This window comes from Myodes glareolus, chromosome 2 (genome assembly GCF_982192425.1).
Source record: "Myodes glareolus chromosome 2, mMyoGla1.1, whole genome shotgun sequence".
Taxonomy (NCBI): Eukaryota; Metazoa; Chordata; class Mammalia; order Rodentia; family Cricetidae; genus Myodes; species Myodes glareolus.
The window spans coordinates 53,119,878-53,135,253 of record NC_142027.1 but is presented as its reverse complement, the minus strand read 5'-3'; the positions used below and the strand labels follow the sequence as shown (position 1 = coordinate 53,135,253).

Below are 15,376 nucleotides of genomic sequence, written 5' to 3'. Positions count from 1 at the left end.
CCTCTCAGGGCCCCCATTCAGGGAGTTCCTCGCCTGGTGCCAGTGTCAGTGGCTCTCCTTCAACATGGAGGAAGATTCCATAACCCCTTCTGCTGGCATCTTTCTTGACTCTAAAGCTGGAACCACGGGGATGACAGCGCCAAGTCTGACTACCAACTTGGCACCTCGGAATCATATTTGTAGCAGCTTTGATCTGCTACTGCTATTTTGGAACAGAAGCTTCCTTTTACACAAGCTGAAAGCTTATCTGGGTGAGGTCTCACCCTGAAGGCGCCCCTCCCTTTCCTCCACTTCAGATCAGGCCTCTCTTTAATCCTCTCATCTCTGTCAGCACAAGTCTTGGCCCCAACAGTAAATTTCTTGGTGCCCCCTTTCCTCTCTAAACTGTATTTTCTATTTCTCTTTGCTCCAGCTGCTCTTTTCCGTTGTAGACCAGTAGAAGAATGATGACCATATTAGCGTGATAAGCACACGGCAGAGTCAATATTAAGCTGTCTTGAAATCTCCTCTGCCAAGGAAATGATTTCACTGGCTTCTGCTTAGCCTCAGGAAAATTCATAGGACAAGGACAATCAGCAGCTACATTCTTCACCAAAATACCCAAACTGGGGCTCCAGCCTAGTTGTTCATATTGTTTCCCTCTGAAACCTCTTGAGCTGAGACAAATGTTTCCACCAACTGGGGACCCAACGAGCCTGTTGGGGGGCAATCTCATTCAAACCACCACACCAAATAAAGTTTCTCTGCACTCTAGTTGGCATCTAAATTTACTTGTAATGCTTGGCTATTACCAGCCCAAGACAAAACTGCGAAATAAGCCAGTTGTTCAGTAGAGCATTATTCTGTCTGCTCTAAGGGTTTAATAGCCTATCCATGTTTCCCCAGTAAAGATGAGATTCCAAGCCTACACCCCCGAGGAGCACTCAGTTAAATGATGGGACCCCAAATGCATTTCATCCTGATCCCAGGGTTTGGTAGCAACAAACAAGTGCTTCAAAAAAACAAACAAACAAACAAACAAAAACAAACTGATTTAAACTTTTTCTGAGAAAAACAAAAAGCACACATTCATTTAGAGTTGCTCCCTTTCTTTCAAACGTTGGAGAAGGACCTCGGGTCTTTTTACATGCGAGGCAAGCAGCTCTGCCACAGTAAAGCCCCATCCCTGGCCCTAAGAACAACTTGGGAAGGAAGTATTTTGGAAGGGCTACAGAGATGACTGAGCAGCAAAAAGTGCTTGCTTTCTAATCATAAGGACAGGTGTTCTTATCCCAATACCAGCATAAGGAGCCAGATGTCCCCCCACACACAAATGACTTTACCTCCAGCTCCGGGGGTGGCGGCTCAGGTAGGGCACTGGGGCATGTGAGCTTCCAGCTCAGCCAAGAAAATGTGAGTCTCAGGTTCAGGGAGAGACTGTCTCGAAGGAACAGGTGAAGAGCGACCGAGGACTCTGGTGTTCTCCTCTGGCCTCAGTGTGCATGCACGGTTCACATGTATATACACTCACAGGCACACACACACACACACACACACACACACACAGAGGCTCACATGTGTCTACACTGACAGGCACACACACATGCACATACAACAAATAAATAAGTAAGTAGAAATTTTAAAAAGGAACATTTAACTCAAAGATGTTTTGTGTTGGAAATAAGCTCAGCCATCTATTTATAAACATTTGTCCTGCCACACCTATCTTTAATACTGTTCAGACTCATGGGTTTAATTTTGTTTATTTATTTGTTTATTTGTTGTGACGTTTCACTATGTTACAGCCCGATCTTACCCAGAACTCTTGAAATACCAAGCCAGCATTATTAATACGCCAGATTAGCTTGTTTGATCTTCTCAACACTGTGAGATAGGCATTTGCTGTTTTGTATCCCTAACCCCATCCCCACCTGAAGCTGAAGTCCAAACCCAGGGCCTTAACCCCCTCTCCATTTTACAGATGGGAAAATTGAGGAAAGGAGAGTGAAGCAGCTTGCCCAGGAAGCACTGTGGGTGGTGTGGCTCAGGATTCCTTCACTGGCTGGCTCCTCTCCAGTATTCCCAAAGCCCCTGCTACCCTCTGAGGACTTGCCATGGGCCTTGATTTTCGCAACTGCTTTCTTGTATTGTGAAACAAAAACACTTTCTTTTCATTAAGAAAAGACTGTTCCCATTGAGAAAAGGAGGATGACATTTGAATGTGGAGGTCAGATAAGGTTAAATTGAGGTCGGGTAACATTGTATACTTTGGTACACAGAGGATCTACTGGATGGTTGGCAGATATGAACAGGCAGGTCCCTGAAAGTCATTGGTCTGTCAGTCTGGCTAAATAAGGCTTTAGATTCACCAAGAGTTTCGCTCACTGTTCTTAAAAAAAAAAAAAAATGAACCAAAGAGGATCCCGCACATAAAGGAACTTGCTTCCAACCCTGACAGCATGAGTTCAAGCCCAGGACGTACAGGTGGAAATAGGAAACTGAACCCTGAATGTTGTCCTCTGACCTCTACGTAAAAAAGGTGAAAGGCTATCAAGGAAAGATATCCAACCTCAAACTCTAGTCTCCACACGTGTGCACACTCAAGCATGTGCACCTGCATGCACATACCCACACTAACAAGTACATATGCATGACACACACATGCACGCACACATACATGCACACACACATGCATGCACACATATGCATGCACACATATGCATGCACACACGTGCACGCACATGTACACACACACACACACACACACACACACACTGATTTAGCTGCATTATCCACTACAAATAGTCTTAAAGTTATGGGGAAAAGAGAGTGGAATGACATATCAGAAAAAGGGACAAGGTCGCCATCGAAATTCTGTGCCTCCCCCATCCCTGTTTCTCCCGTCATGTGTTTTTCACAGGAGACAGGAGCACTCGAAGAGAGCCACCAGTCAGTGGCCCCATGCTGGGCTCTGTCACACTGTGGCCAGGCTTTAAATATTCATTACATAATGAGCTGTCTTGCTCACCCCCTCCCGGTGCTTTATTACTGGAATTTAATATCAGGAAGGGCTCTACCACCAGTCACATTTCGTTTACTCAACATGTAATTATGCCCCAGCTCACAGATTCTATCTGCATACTTTAGTAGATAAGGTTTTAAGGGTAGGGTGAATTAGAGGATTTAGCCTACAGTTTAGGAGTATTTGGGATCTTAATGAGAAGGGAAGAAATACATAATTCTAGGGAAGTGCAAAGCAATCATGGTGGACATGATGGTGCACACCTGTACCCTCAGCACCTGGGCTGAGACAAGAAGATTGCTCTGACCTCGAGCTCCCTAGCAAGCTCCAGTCATATAGGGCTACCTAGTAAAACTTGTCTCAAAAAACCTAAACAAAAAGGACAGTAAGATGGTTCAAGGGTTAAAAGCAGGTTATGAAAATCTCATGACCCAGTTCAACCCCTGGAACTCATATTCGAAGGAGAGAACCCCTCCTGAAAGTTACATTCTGATGTCCACTTGTGCGCCAAGGTATGCACACACCTACAGACAATAATAATAATGATAAGTACTAAACATAATTTATCAATCCATGATAATAATTAACAAAAATGATCAATATGCAATTGCAGGATAAGATTGTGTCTGGTGTTCCGTATGGTATGAAGAGAGGGGTGTTTGGTATGTGGAAAAGTAGAGCACAAGGTGAACCTGCATCCCAGAGGCTCCCAGTAAAGCAACCTCTGCGGGAGAAGAGGTTACCCAAGGGACTGTTCTTAAAGGAAATGAGATTTTCCATCTTAGTCTCAAGAGAAAAACTGAACATGAACTGCTACTGAGCTGTAGGGGAGAGGTTTCAAAGAAAAACAGCACAGGGAGATGGGGAGGGAGATAGGGAGGGAGATGGGGAGGGAGATGGGGAGGGAGATAAGGAAGGAGATGGGGAGGGAGATGGGGAGGGAGGTGGGGAGGGAGATGGAGAGAGAGATGGGGAGGGAGGTGGGGAGGGAGGTGGGGAGGGAGATCGAGAGGGAGATGGGGAGGGAGATGGGGAGGGAGATGGGGAGGGAGGTGGGGAGAGAGAAGGGGAGGGAGGTGGGGACAGAGGTGGGAGATGGGGAGGTAGATGGGGGAGATGGGGAGGGAGGTGGGGAGAGAGATGGGGGGAGATGGGAAAGGAGGTGGGGAGGGAGGTGGGGAGAGAGATGAGGGGGGAGATGAGAGGGAGATGGGGAGGGAGATGGGGAGGGAGGTGGGGACAGAGGTGGGGACAGAGGTGGGAGATGGGGAGGGAGATGGGGGGAGATGCTCTTAAGCTTCCTGAGTGCCCCTACACCTGTGTTCTGTAACCTTAGCCTTGGGTGATGGTTTGCCAGCCTCCCACTGTCAGGAAAGAATCCCAGCAAGCAACCTCCAGATCAGACTATCCAAGAAGCACACCCCATCCCCCAAAGAGGGAAGGACAGAAAGCTCCTTTTGTGTCATTTGTACTGAAAACACATTTTCTGCCACAGAGTAAAGTTGTTACTGTTCTCTAGTGCACCTGTGCAGGCCCAGGGGAAGATGTCTTGGGTACCACCAGTCTCCTGCCCACCCACTGCCCCTAGCCCTTCCTCCAGGGCAGTTTTCCTGGTGGGCTTCAGCCTTCCAAACTAGCTAGTTACAATGCCAGGAGGAAAATCTTTGGCTCTCCCCAGCAATCTGCTTACAGTGAGCCTGTGATTAACCTCATTAGCACCACAGTCGGCATGCTGCCCAGCGTTACTCAGAACCATTAAGAACCAGGAGGGTAGACATTACCCCGCTGGCAGCCCCCTGCCTGGCACTCCCTACCTCAGGGCCTTCAAAAGGTTAGTCTCCTTTACATCTGGTTCAGTCACCACCTGAACACCTGGAAATGAGAAGAGCAGATGGAATCCCAGCTCATGAGTGCCTGCAGGACTGCTCTGAAGATTACAGTCTAGTGTAAACACAAGCTGGGCATTCCTCTGGGAAGAGCTCACCCGTGCCCCCAAGGGGAAAAAATGCAGCTCTTCTAGACAGCCACACAGCAGAACTCACAATTGGCATCATCAGAAGAGCAAGTCTATCCCCCAGCTGCCTCCCAGAAACTAATTAATGCTATGGATATAGCTTGCTAATTATTTTCAAAATTACCACCATCTCGAGTGGCCCCGCTGGAGGCCCATGGCCTCTGTAAAGTCTTCCCTGATGCTAGTGGGACATCGGTGTCCACCCCTGGGAAGGGCAATTTCATCACAGCCAGGGCACACAATTGAAAATCCATTCACTCACAAATGAGTTCGCAGTGTTTATCTAAACTCCAAGAGCTAAGTGTCAATTCGATGATCACAGAAGACATGATTCCTGGTACACATGATTTCAGTCCGGGATCTAGAGATTTCCCAGGGAGTATGGGATGGAATGTAATAAGTGTGTGTCTGGTTGGTTAAAACAAACAAGCAACTACAACAAAAAAACTACAGGTTCACTTTTACTCACCTTGAGCTGAAGAGTTCACGTGGCCCCCAGTCATGTATGCGGGCGGTAATATCCTACTTCTGCAGGCTTGGCCCTGCCCGTCAGTTATCCTCAGTGATATGGCCGTGTCAGGTTCTCTGCAGATTGTCTTAAAATACATTCATGCTTATCACTAACTCATAGTTAATGAAGATTATTAGACTCTATCAAAATAATTTAATGCATTTATCGTGAGGCTCTACATTAACTTTCTACAGATATATTTGTCATATGAGTAGGTATAATTCCTTTATATTATGTCAGTTTCCTTTATAATCTTGTCTGTTTTATGAACTTATCTGAGACAAACTGTGAAACGGTGACCTGTGCTTTTACCACGTGCACAGACAAAAAGGAAGTCATTGAATTAGACAGCAAGTTCCCAGTAAATCTTTGCTTCTTTATTTTTTAAAAAAAATAATCAATAGGACCATTGAGATGGCTCAGTGGGGAAGGCACACCACTGAGACGGATGACCTAAGTTAAATTCCTAGGTCCTAGTTGAAGGTGAGAACTAATTCCCAAAAGTTGCCGCCCCACCCCTCTGCCATGTAAAAATAAATAAATACATAATAAAAAAATGATCGGTGCAAAATACAGCTCTCAAAGAAAATAAGAAATAGTTTATTTGTGAACCAAACTGGAATGGTCTTGGAATACAGACTCAGGTGGCCAGGAACATGTTCACTGTGGAAATGGCCACATACGATTTGATTAGCCTCAGAAGGAAAGAAAGTCATAAGGCAATGTATTAATCAACATTGGTAGGTACCACAAACAGGTGGGTTACGGTGGGAGAAGCTACTATAGGTCTCAGATGCAGTCAGAGGACATTTTTGCTCTTGGAAGTTGGTCTGCTATGAATACAGGCCGAAGCTTTTAATCCGCTGGTCAGAAGGATGGCAGTCTGATACCCATGTGAGCAGGGAATGGCTACCAAAAGAATCGAGGCTAGCACTAGACAACTCGACTTCAAACTTCAACATTCTACCTTCCCACAATCATGAGGTTATACTCTCTCATCCAGCTCCACAAAACCTTGCACAGAGATGTGACTTTACACCAACAATTCCATTACTTCTGTGCATGTTTGTCCACCTACCTCCCCAACGCCTCCCCACCCCCATTTAAGTATTCAGCTTTTATATGTTGCTGTCCTTTATCTGCATTTCAGGTTCTCATTTTCTACCACTGTCCCTTCTACAAGCAATACCCATTCCTGTGGCCAGGAAAGAAAATTCCAGCACCCTGGGCAAATACCACAAGTGTGCAGAAACTGATTCTCTTCTTGGAGACCACCCTGAGTGAGCGAGACCCACGGGGGGCCTTCCATGTCTCCCAGGCTATCCTCACCCCACGAGTGAAGACCATTGCCCGAGGCCTGGTGGGGGGCCTCAAGAACACACTAGTCCACAGGTAAGAGGTGACTTCACCCCACAGGTAGGGGATATGTTATTGTTTCATTGGTGGTGGTGGTAGTGGTGGTGGTTGGTTGATTGGTTGGTTTGGTTAGTTGATTGGTTGATTGGTTGGCTGATTTGGTTGGTTTCCTGAGACAGTTCAGGCTGGCCTTGAACTCGTAATCTACCCTTCTTTGCTTCCCTGATACTGGAACTATAGGTTCAAATACCTAGCCCCATTCCTAGGAGAAGTTTGAACACACACACACACACACACACACACACACACACACACACACACACTTTAGGCTATGGAGATAGCTCAGTTCTTGTTCTGCATGCATGAGGATCTGAGTTTAAATTCCAGAACCCATGCAAAAACAATCCTGAGCACAGTGAACCCATGTAATCCCAGAATCTCAGCACTGGAGAAACAGCAACAGCTGAATGCCTGAGGCTTTACTGACTGGCAAACCTACCTTAATTGACAAGTTTCAAACCAGTAAGAGACTGCCTCAAACAAAACGGATGACATCTGAAGAGTGGCAGCCATGGTTGTCTTCTGGCCTCCCACACAAGCACAGACACGTGCACTCCAACGAATACATTTGCATGAACACACACACACACACACACACACACACACACACACACACATTTATCTTGACTTTATTATAAATATTTAACAATAAAATTCTAGACTTGGAGAATTACAAAAACAAACCTTATAAAGTATACTGTTGAAAAGCTGCGGGTTCTAGGAGGAATTACATGAGTAGTACCCAGAGAATCCTGGGACACTTGCCAAAATGTTTGCATTATTCCATAAATACTCATTCTGATTTGAAACCATGACAAGCACTCTGAGACAACATCGCTGTGTGTTTTCTTTATGACGCACACCCGTGGTGATCCTGTTACGGCCCGTGCAGTTGGCTGAGGGACTCGCTGTTTAAGCAGTAAACAAGCTGCTGCCCTCTGTGCTAGGGACTGAAAACTGGTCCTTCAGGAACTGGTTTTTCTATGGTGACCGTGAGTCTTGAGTTCCATGCCACAGCCTCCAATACTCCCTTGGGACAGAATTAGGCTTGATATATAGTTAAGCAGGGATCTTGTAGTCATTTTGTATGAGATGATGTTCTTGGTCTGGGCACCAGTGAGTAATGGATAGAGGATGTCAAGAGAGTGTATTACATGTCTATGCACATGTGGGTATATATGCAGATTGTGTAAATATATAGCTATATGCACATGTGGGTAGATGATGCAAGCTGCAGAAACTAATATATTCGTGTCTTCTAAAAATTGTGTTTACAAGCATCTGTTTCGAGTTCTGGGTGGTGACTGCAGTTTGGCTAGTGAAAGCTTTGGGCAGTCACATGACCAGTCACATGGACAGGTACTCTCATCTGGTTCTGAGTTTGCAGAGCACAGTTTCAGATAATAGTCATGATCCCATTCAGGAGTTTAACAGGCAAACAGCAACTGTGCTCCTCCTTCCTGCCGAAGATTCCTGATAAGGGCCACCATGGACAGAACAAGAGGCCCCTTCTTAGGCAGTTCTTCCTAGTCTCAACCGAATCACCTGCATTCAGCAGTAAATGAATTCTGTGGGCTGGCCATGGTGCTGCACACCTGCGATTCCCAGTACTTGGAAAGCTAAGGCAAAAGGATTGAGAGTTCAAAGCCAAGAGAGGCTATGACTAGGCTATATGGGATTACTCTCTGACGGGGATGTGGGGCGGGGGGTGGGAGTGAGGGTAGGGTAGAGTTAGATAAGATCTCACTCTGGAGCCCAGGCTGGCTTCAGACTGACACTCTGCAATCCTCCTGCCTCAGTCTCCAAGAGTGTTGGGATTATAAATGTGAGCTACCATGTTTGACTAAAACAAAACAAAAGAACAACAACAACAAAAAAAAAAACCTTAAACCAGTGTGGTATCTCTTAAAAGATCTAAACTCACAAACTCTTTTTTCCATATATTGTACGTTCATCTTCCCACTCCATTTTCCTCGTACTTTTGGTAAGTTTGCAGCTTACCACTATTTATTTATGTATTTGATAAGCTTTGGAATGTCAAGAGGAACGGAGAGAGTGCCAGGAAGAGGCAGGTGTGAAGCCCTAGGTGAGTCCTGTGGCCTTGGCCCTGTGGACAGTCTGTCAATAGAAACTAGCATGACCATTTCTAAAGCAGAGTGAAAACCACTCCACTGCAAACTGTGCGAGCTGCTGTCCTAAGGGACTACTTCAGATAAAAGTCTTTTATTCTGAATAAAAGATGCCTTTTTGCAAATGATTGAATATGATTCTTAAACCCAGGACAGCCTCTCAAAGGGGAGCAGGGCACACCATATAAGACACTTTTTTGTCTTATGTAAGACAGTGTTATGCCTAGATCATGGCATCAACCCAGAACCAACTAGGAGACCGAGTCCTGTATGTAAAAACAAGGAGCCTTTATTCTCACACAAGTTTACAAACTTGGGTTATCCGTGTGTTCATTGTATTGGAGTAATCGGAGAGCCCCAAGCTCAGTTAGGGCTTGGTTTTTGTAGTGGCAAAGGTGGGGGTGAGAGATTTCTAAGGTTCAGCACTCCTGATTGGCTGACATTTGTCCAGGAGTGTCCTGGTGAAAAGGGATGGGTATGTGTTGGCAGGTGATCCTATCTACAATGGTTGGGACATTAGGAATTCCCTTTGGATGGTCTGTTCCTGGGTGGTGTTGGGGTACTCTCAGTTTAGGGTCTTTCTTGGAACCAGGTATTGCCCTAGGGTAAACTACTGAGACTCACGCTGCTTTTGAGCTTGTCATGGCTGGGTCCTACATCAGTCCTCAGGGAAGCTAAGTGAGGCAGCCCAGCAGAGCTTCCAAAAGCCAAGAGTCTGTGGGGACTGCTGGGTTTCAGCCTGTGTAGTGTGAACACTGGTATGAGCAGAGATGGTGTCTGTGCCCTTTCCTTGGAGCTCGTGACTGAGTTAGTAGCCTGGATCTGGTCGGCTCACACTGGTTGTAGCTGTTAGCCCACTATACCCCCCATGCTTTGCTCCTTCCTCAGTCTGACTGCCCATGAATCCCAACTTCTCTATTTAGTAGTAATGAAGATAGCATGAGCCCAAAGGCAAGGTCTCCTTGCTGGAAGTGAGGATATCCCTTAAATGAGTAGCCATGTTGGCATCCCAGTCCTTTCTGGTCATGGGAATATTAGGGGTATGATCCTATATCCCTGTGCCTATACATCAACTGAAAAGAGAAACGTGACCAGGAACCAAATGGCAGCAAATCACATGACTGTCATTCCACCACAGAGTCATTGTAGGCTCTCCCTCTGAGCACCAGCACCCCAAGAGGCTGTCCTACCTGACTAACCACACAGGGATGCATGCTGTCTAGAGGATCCTACCGATCAGCAGCAACTCAAACCTCAGGAAGACTGGGAGTGTCTTCCTAACTGCTGGAGGTAGTTTTCTCAGTGGGAAGCTAATCCCCAATTCTCAGATGAACTTTGGAAGTGAGATTCTGTTCACTGTGGTTCATCTTTTTGGAAGGAAGCCACAAACATACAGAGCCCATTTCCATTGAACTTCTGGCGTAGTTCAGACTGGAAGAATCCTGGAATTCAAACCCATGATGCTCACAGTGATATTTGCCTAAGACTGAGGACCAAATGGTCACTGGAACTCTGGAAGGGGACAAGAACTGAGTCAGGAGACCTGAGGTTGAAGCCTGTAGGGTCCCTATTAAGGTCACTGAAGTATGTTCCCTTTTCGCAAATCCTTGCATTGAAATTCTAATCCAGTCAGTGTGATTGTGCACACTTTTAGACCTAGCACTCTAGAGGCAGAGGCAGACAGATCTTCGTAAATCTGAGGCCAGCCAGACCTATATAGTGAGACCCTGTCTCAAATTGTAGCAAGTTTTCTTGTTAGATTTTTTGGGGGGACAGCCAGTGCCCCAGTTGTGACACGGAGACTTATTATTAACTATGAAAGCTTGGCCTTTAGCTTAGGCTTGTTCCCAACTAACTCTTATAACTTAAAATAGTCTGCATCTGTAAATTTATGCTCTATACAGGGCTTTTTACCTCTCTTTCATTCTGTATGTCTGACTTCTTCCGTGTCTCACTGGCATCTCATGGGCACCTAGCTTCATCTGTCTGGAGTCCTCTCTCTCTCTCTCTCTCTCTCTCTCTCTCTCTCTCTCTCTCTCTCTTTTCCCAGAAGTCCCACCTGTTCTTTCCTGACTAGCTATTGGCCATCCAGCTTCTTATTAAACCAATCACGGTGACACATCTTCACACCGTGTAAACAAATACCCTGCAGCATCAAATAGAATAAAACCCTAATCCTTCCTCCTCTGAATGTGAGTATATTTGGAAAAATGGCCTTTCAAAGTGGTAATTAAGTTGAAAGGCCTTTAGGGCCAGTCCTGATGTGCTCACACTGAAGTCCAAAGGAAATTTAAACCAAGGGGAGGGGGAGACAATAGAAGCTAAGCAGCACAAGCCAGTAATCCTGTGACCCAGGAGGGATAAGCAGACAGTCAAGGTCACCTTGGAGCATATATATGACACTATCTTCAAAAGCAAGCAAGCAAGCAAGAAGTAAAGAGACCACAGAGATCTGTGTATAGACACAGAGAAAATACCACTGGTGGGGGTGGGGTGGGGGGTAGTGGAATATGGGCAAGACCTCAGATAAAGCCCAACCCTGCATCATCTTCATCTTGTGCTGACAGTGTCTAGAACAGGAGGACATAACTTCAGTTCTTTGAAATCACTAGTGTGTGTGTTGTTATGGCATCCCAAGTGGACTAACACAGTCCCCACAGGCAACGGGGTGACCCTGTATACTGTATAAGTTCTTGAGATCTCTGGGTTGTAATTTGCTTCATCTCTGGGAAATCTTAAAATGCGTGTGACGGTGACCGGTAAAGAAATGAGGTGGCCTCAAGGTCAAAGGGAAGTTTGAAGTCCAGTGCTGCAGCCCGTGGGGTTGCTGTCAGTGATACCTGGCCCAGTCAAGATCTGCGAAGTTCTCTGTTCCTGGTCAGTGCCAGCGGGTTCTACATTTCCCCTTGCGTCATCCGGTTCATTTGATACTTGCCCAGGGCAAGCTTGACACATGCCACCCAAAGCTGACACAGACCTCTTTGTTCCTGGAGACCACAGTTACTTAGCTTTTCCCCCGGAAAGCTCTGTGAATGCTCTTGGAATCCTCCAAGGTGTGGCTCTGGCTGCAAGAGTGGCTGCTGCGGTTGTGGTGGATTCGGGCTGTCGGGCATCATTTCCCAGAATTACCAGCAGATGGCGTAGGATCTCCAAACATAGGCACCGACAAAGGCTGTTTTCAAACCGTGAGTGCAGAAAGGCTCACTACCATCGTCCTTCATTTTGGAGTGCTGTGAATTATTGGTCTTTGTCTGTAACAGGGTTCTGTGTTTTCGGTTCCTCTTCTCAGCATTTTGTTGTGGGGATATATTATGGATTTTTTTTACCCACCCTCCTCAAATCTTTCTCTCTCTACTTTTTTACTCGTTTGTTGAGAATTCCTTTTCCAAATAGATGACACATGCAGCAAGCGAGCATTTCTCTGAACACTTTCTGTGTATGTACTATTGTACCATCTTTCTGATGCACCCTGTTTCCCAGGGAAGTGGAGCAGAGGAACAAAGAATTTTAGTAAATTAAGTTCTTCAAGAGTCCCAGATAAAAATGAAGGACAATCGTGAGTCACAACCAGCTATTAAAATAAAAATGTAAATTGATCTATAAGACTTTTTTTTAGCCCTTGGTAAATTGTAGACACCCCCCGCCCCGCCACCGCCGAGTAAGAGAAGAACTCAGTTTTTATCACCGTAAGATGAAGGAAGAGGAGGTGGAAAACGCAGCCATAGTCTAAACATCATTCTAGAAGACCAAGAAAGGAGGGCACACCATGGCAGAAGGGAAAGTAGCTTCAAAAGAGAATAGAAAATGGGAGAAGTGGCAACCAGAGAGGCCATGAGTCACAGAAGAGAAAGGGCATCCACGTTAGTCAGAGAAATCCAACCCAAAGAACTCCCAGTCCTGCCAACAAATGTAAGCCAGTTTCCACCTTCCGTTGCTGAGGAGCATTTGGTGAGCAGAGCTGTGTTTACCAGGATGCAAGAGCTTTGGTCGCTCTCTTCTGCTCTTCTATGGTTCTTCACATTTAGATCACATTGGATTGAAAGTGTTGTTTATGTCACTGGCTCTGAGCCTCTGTCACATCCGAAGCCTTCTGTTTATAAAATAACCCCAGCAACTGTATTCAAGAGGCAGCTGGTTAAATACTAGTCTGTTAAGGAGGCATGCACAGTACTGGGTTAACTAACTGTGTGGAAAGCAAACCCTGACCCTTATTTTATGCCTCTTACAAAAATTGACTGCTGTCTTGGGGTTCTTCTTGCTGTGAAGAGACACAGGCCACGACCATGGCAACTCTTGAAAAGAAAATATTTGATTGGGTGGCTCGCTTACAGTTTCTGAGGTTCAGCCCATTATCATCACGATAGAAAACATGGCAGCTTACAGGCAGAAGACTGAGATGCTGGGTAGTCTCTTGATCATAGGAAACATCAAAGCCAGCCCTCACAGTGACACACTTCATGTAACAAGGCCATGCCACTACAGTAAAGCCACGCCTCCTCGGAGATTATGGGGGTCAGGTGCATTCAAACTACTACACTGGCAATAGCTTTAGAGAGGAAAAGAAAGGAGAAGGCCCAGAAGCTTTCAGAAAACATGGGAAGACATCGTTGGGAATTTAAAGAAAATAAGCTTCTTAAGAAAAATCACAGATATTTAAATTTAAAAAAGATGAGGGGATTGGGGAGATTGCTCAGCGGTTAAGAGTACTAGTTACTGAAGAGGTGGCTCAGCAGAGGACCCAAGATTAGCTCTCTGCCTATAACTTCAGCTCCAGGATCCAACTCCTTCTTTTAGATTCTATGAACACTCCTACACACATGCACATACCCTCATAAGGACACAATATATTTTACATATTTTTAATTTTTAAAAACAATCTTTTCTCATTTTTCACACCAATCCTAGTTCCCACTTCTTCCCCTCTTTCTACTCCTCCCCCCCCCATTCCACTCCTCAGAGAGGGTAAGGCTTCCCATGGGGAGTTAACAAAGTCTGACACATAACTTTGAGGCAGGACCAAGGTTCTCCCCCTATATCTAGGCTGTGCAAGGTATCCCTCCAAAGAAAATGGGCTCCAAAAAGTCAGTTCAAGAACTAGGAATAAATCCTGGTCCCACTGCCAGTGACCCCACAGACTGCCTAAGTCACACAACTGTCACCTACATTCAGAGGACCTAGTTTGGTCCTAAGCAGGTTCCCCTGCTACCAGTCCAGCCAGTCCCTCTAGACCAGGTCAGCTGTCTCTGTGGGTATCTCCATCATGGTCTTGACCCCTTTGCTCATATTCTTCCTTCTCCCTCTCTTCAACTGGACTCTGGGAGCTCAGACCAGTGCTTAGCTGTGGATCTCTGTATCTGGTTCCATCATTTACTGAATGAAGTTTCTATGATGACAGTTGAAGTGGTCATATATCTGATTACAGGAAAAGGCCAGTTCAGGCATTCTCTCCACTTTTGCTTAGGGTCTTAGCTGGCATCATCCTTGTGGATTCCTGGGAATTTTCCTAGTACCAGGTTTCTCAAAAAGCCCCATTCCTTGCTCGCTCTTCTTCTCTGCCCTTCCCCCATCTCAACCTCCCATTCTCTATCCTCTTCCCTTTCCTCTCCCCCTCCTCCTCCATCCCTCCCCCTCATATGCTCCTGATTTTCTCAGGAGATCTTCTCTATTTTCCCTTCCAAGGGCAATTCATGTTATGTCTCTCTTAGGGTTCTCCTTGTTCCCTAGCTTCTTTGCGGTCATGGACTACAGTTGGTTATCCTTTGTTTTATGTCTAATATTCGCTTATGAATGAATACATGCCATCTTTGTCTTTTTAGTCTTGATTCCCTCAGTCAGGATGGTTTTTTTTCTAGTTCCATCCATTTGCCTACAAATTTCAAGATGCAATTATTTTTTACTGCTAAGTAAGTATTCCATTGTATAAATGTACCACATTTTTTAAAAGTCCATTCTTCAGTTGAGGGACATTTAGCTTGTTTCCAGGTTCTGGCTTTTACAAATAAAGCTGCTGTGAACATAGCTGAACAAATGTCCGTGTAGTATAATTGAGAATCCTTTAGGTATATGCCCAAGAGTGGTATTGCTGGGTCTTAAAGTAGATTGATTCCAAATTATCTGAGAAATTGCCATACTGATTTCCACAATGGATGTACAAGTCTGCATTCCCACCAGCAATGGAGGAGTGTTTCCCTTACTCCAAATCTTCTCTAGCATAAGCTATCATCAGTGGTTTTGATCTTAGCCATCCTGACAGGTGTAAGATGGTATCTCAGAGTTGTTTTGATTTGTATTTCCCTGATGGCTAA

At 45.5% G+C, this 15,376-nt stretch overlaps 1 protein-coding gene across 1 annotated transcript in view; it reads left to right on the top strand.

The window, feature by feature from the left end:
- Positions 1-15,376, top strand: part of Plcxd2 (phosphatidylinositol specific phospholipase C X domain containing 2) — a 65,059-nt gene that overhangs the window by 34,807 nt on the left and 14,876 nt on the right. Inside the window, exon 3 of the mRNA XM_048454346.3 lies at positions 6,677-6,918. Coding sequence (XP_048310303.2) covers positions 6,677-6,918 — 242 coding nt within the window. The remainder of the gene's footprint in view (positions 1-6,676; positions 6,919-15,376) is intronic.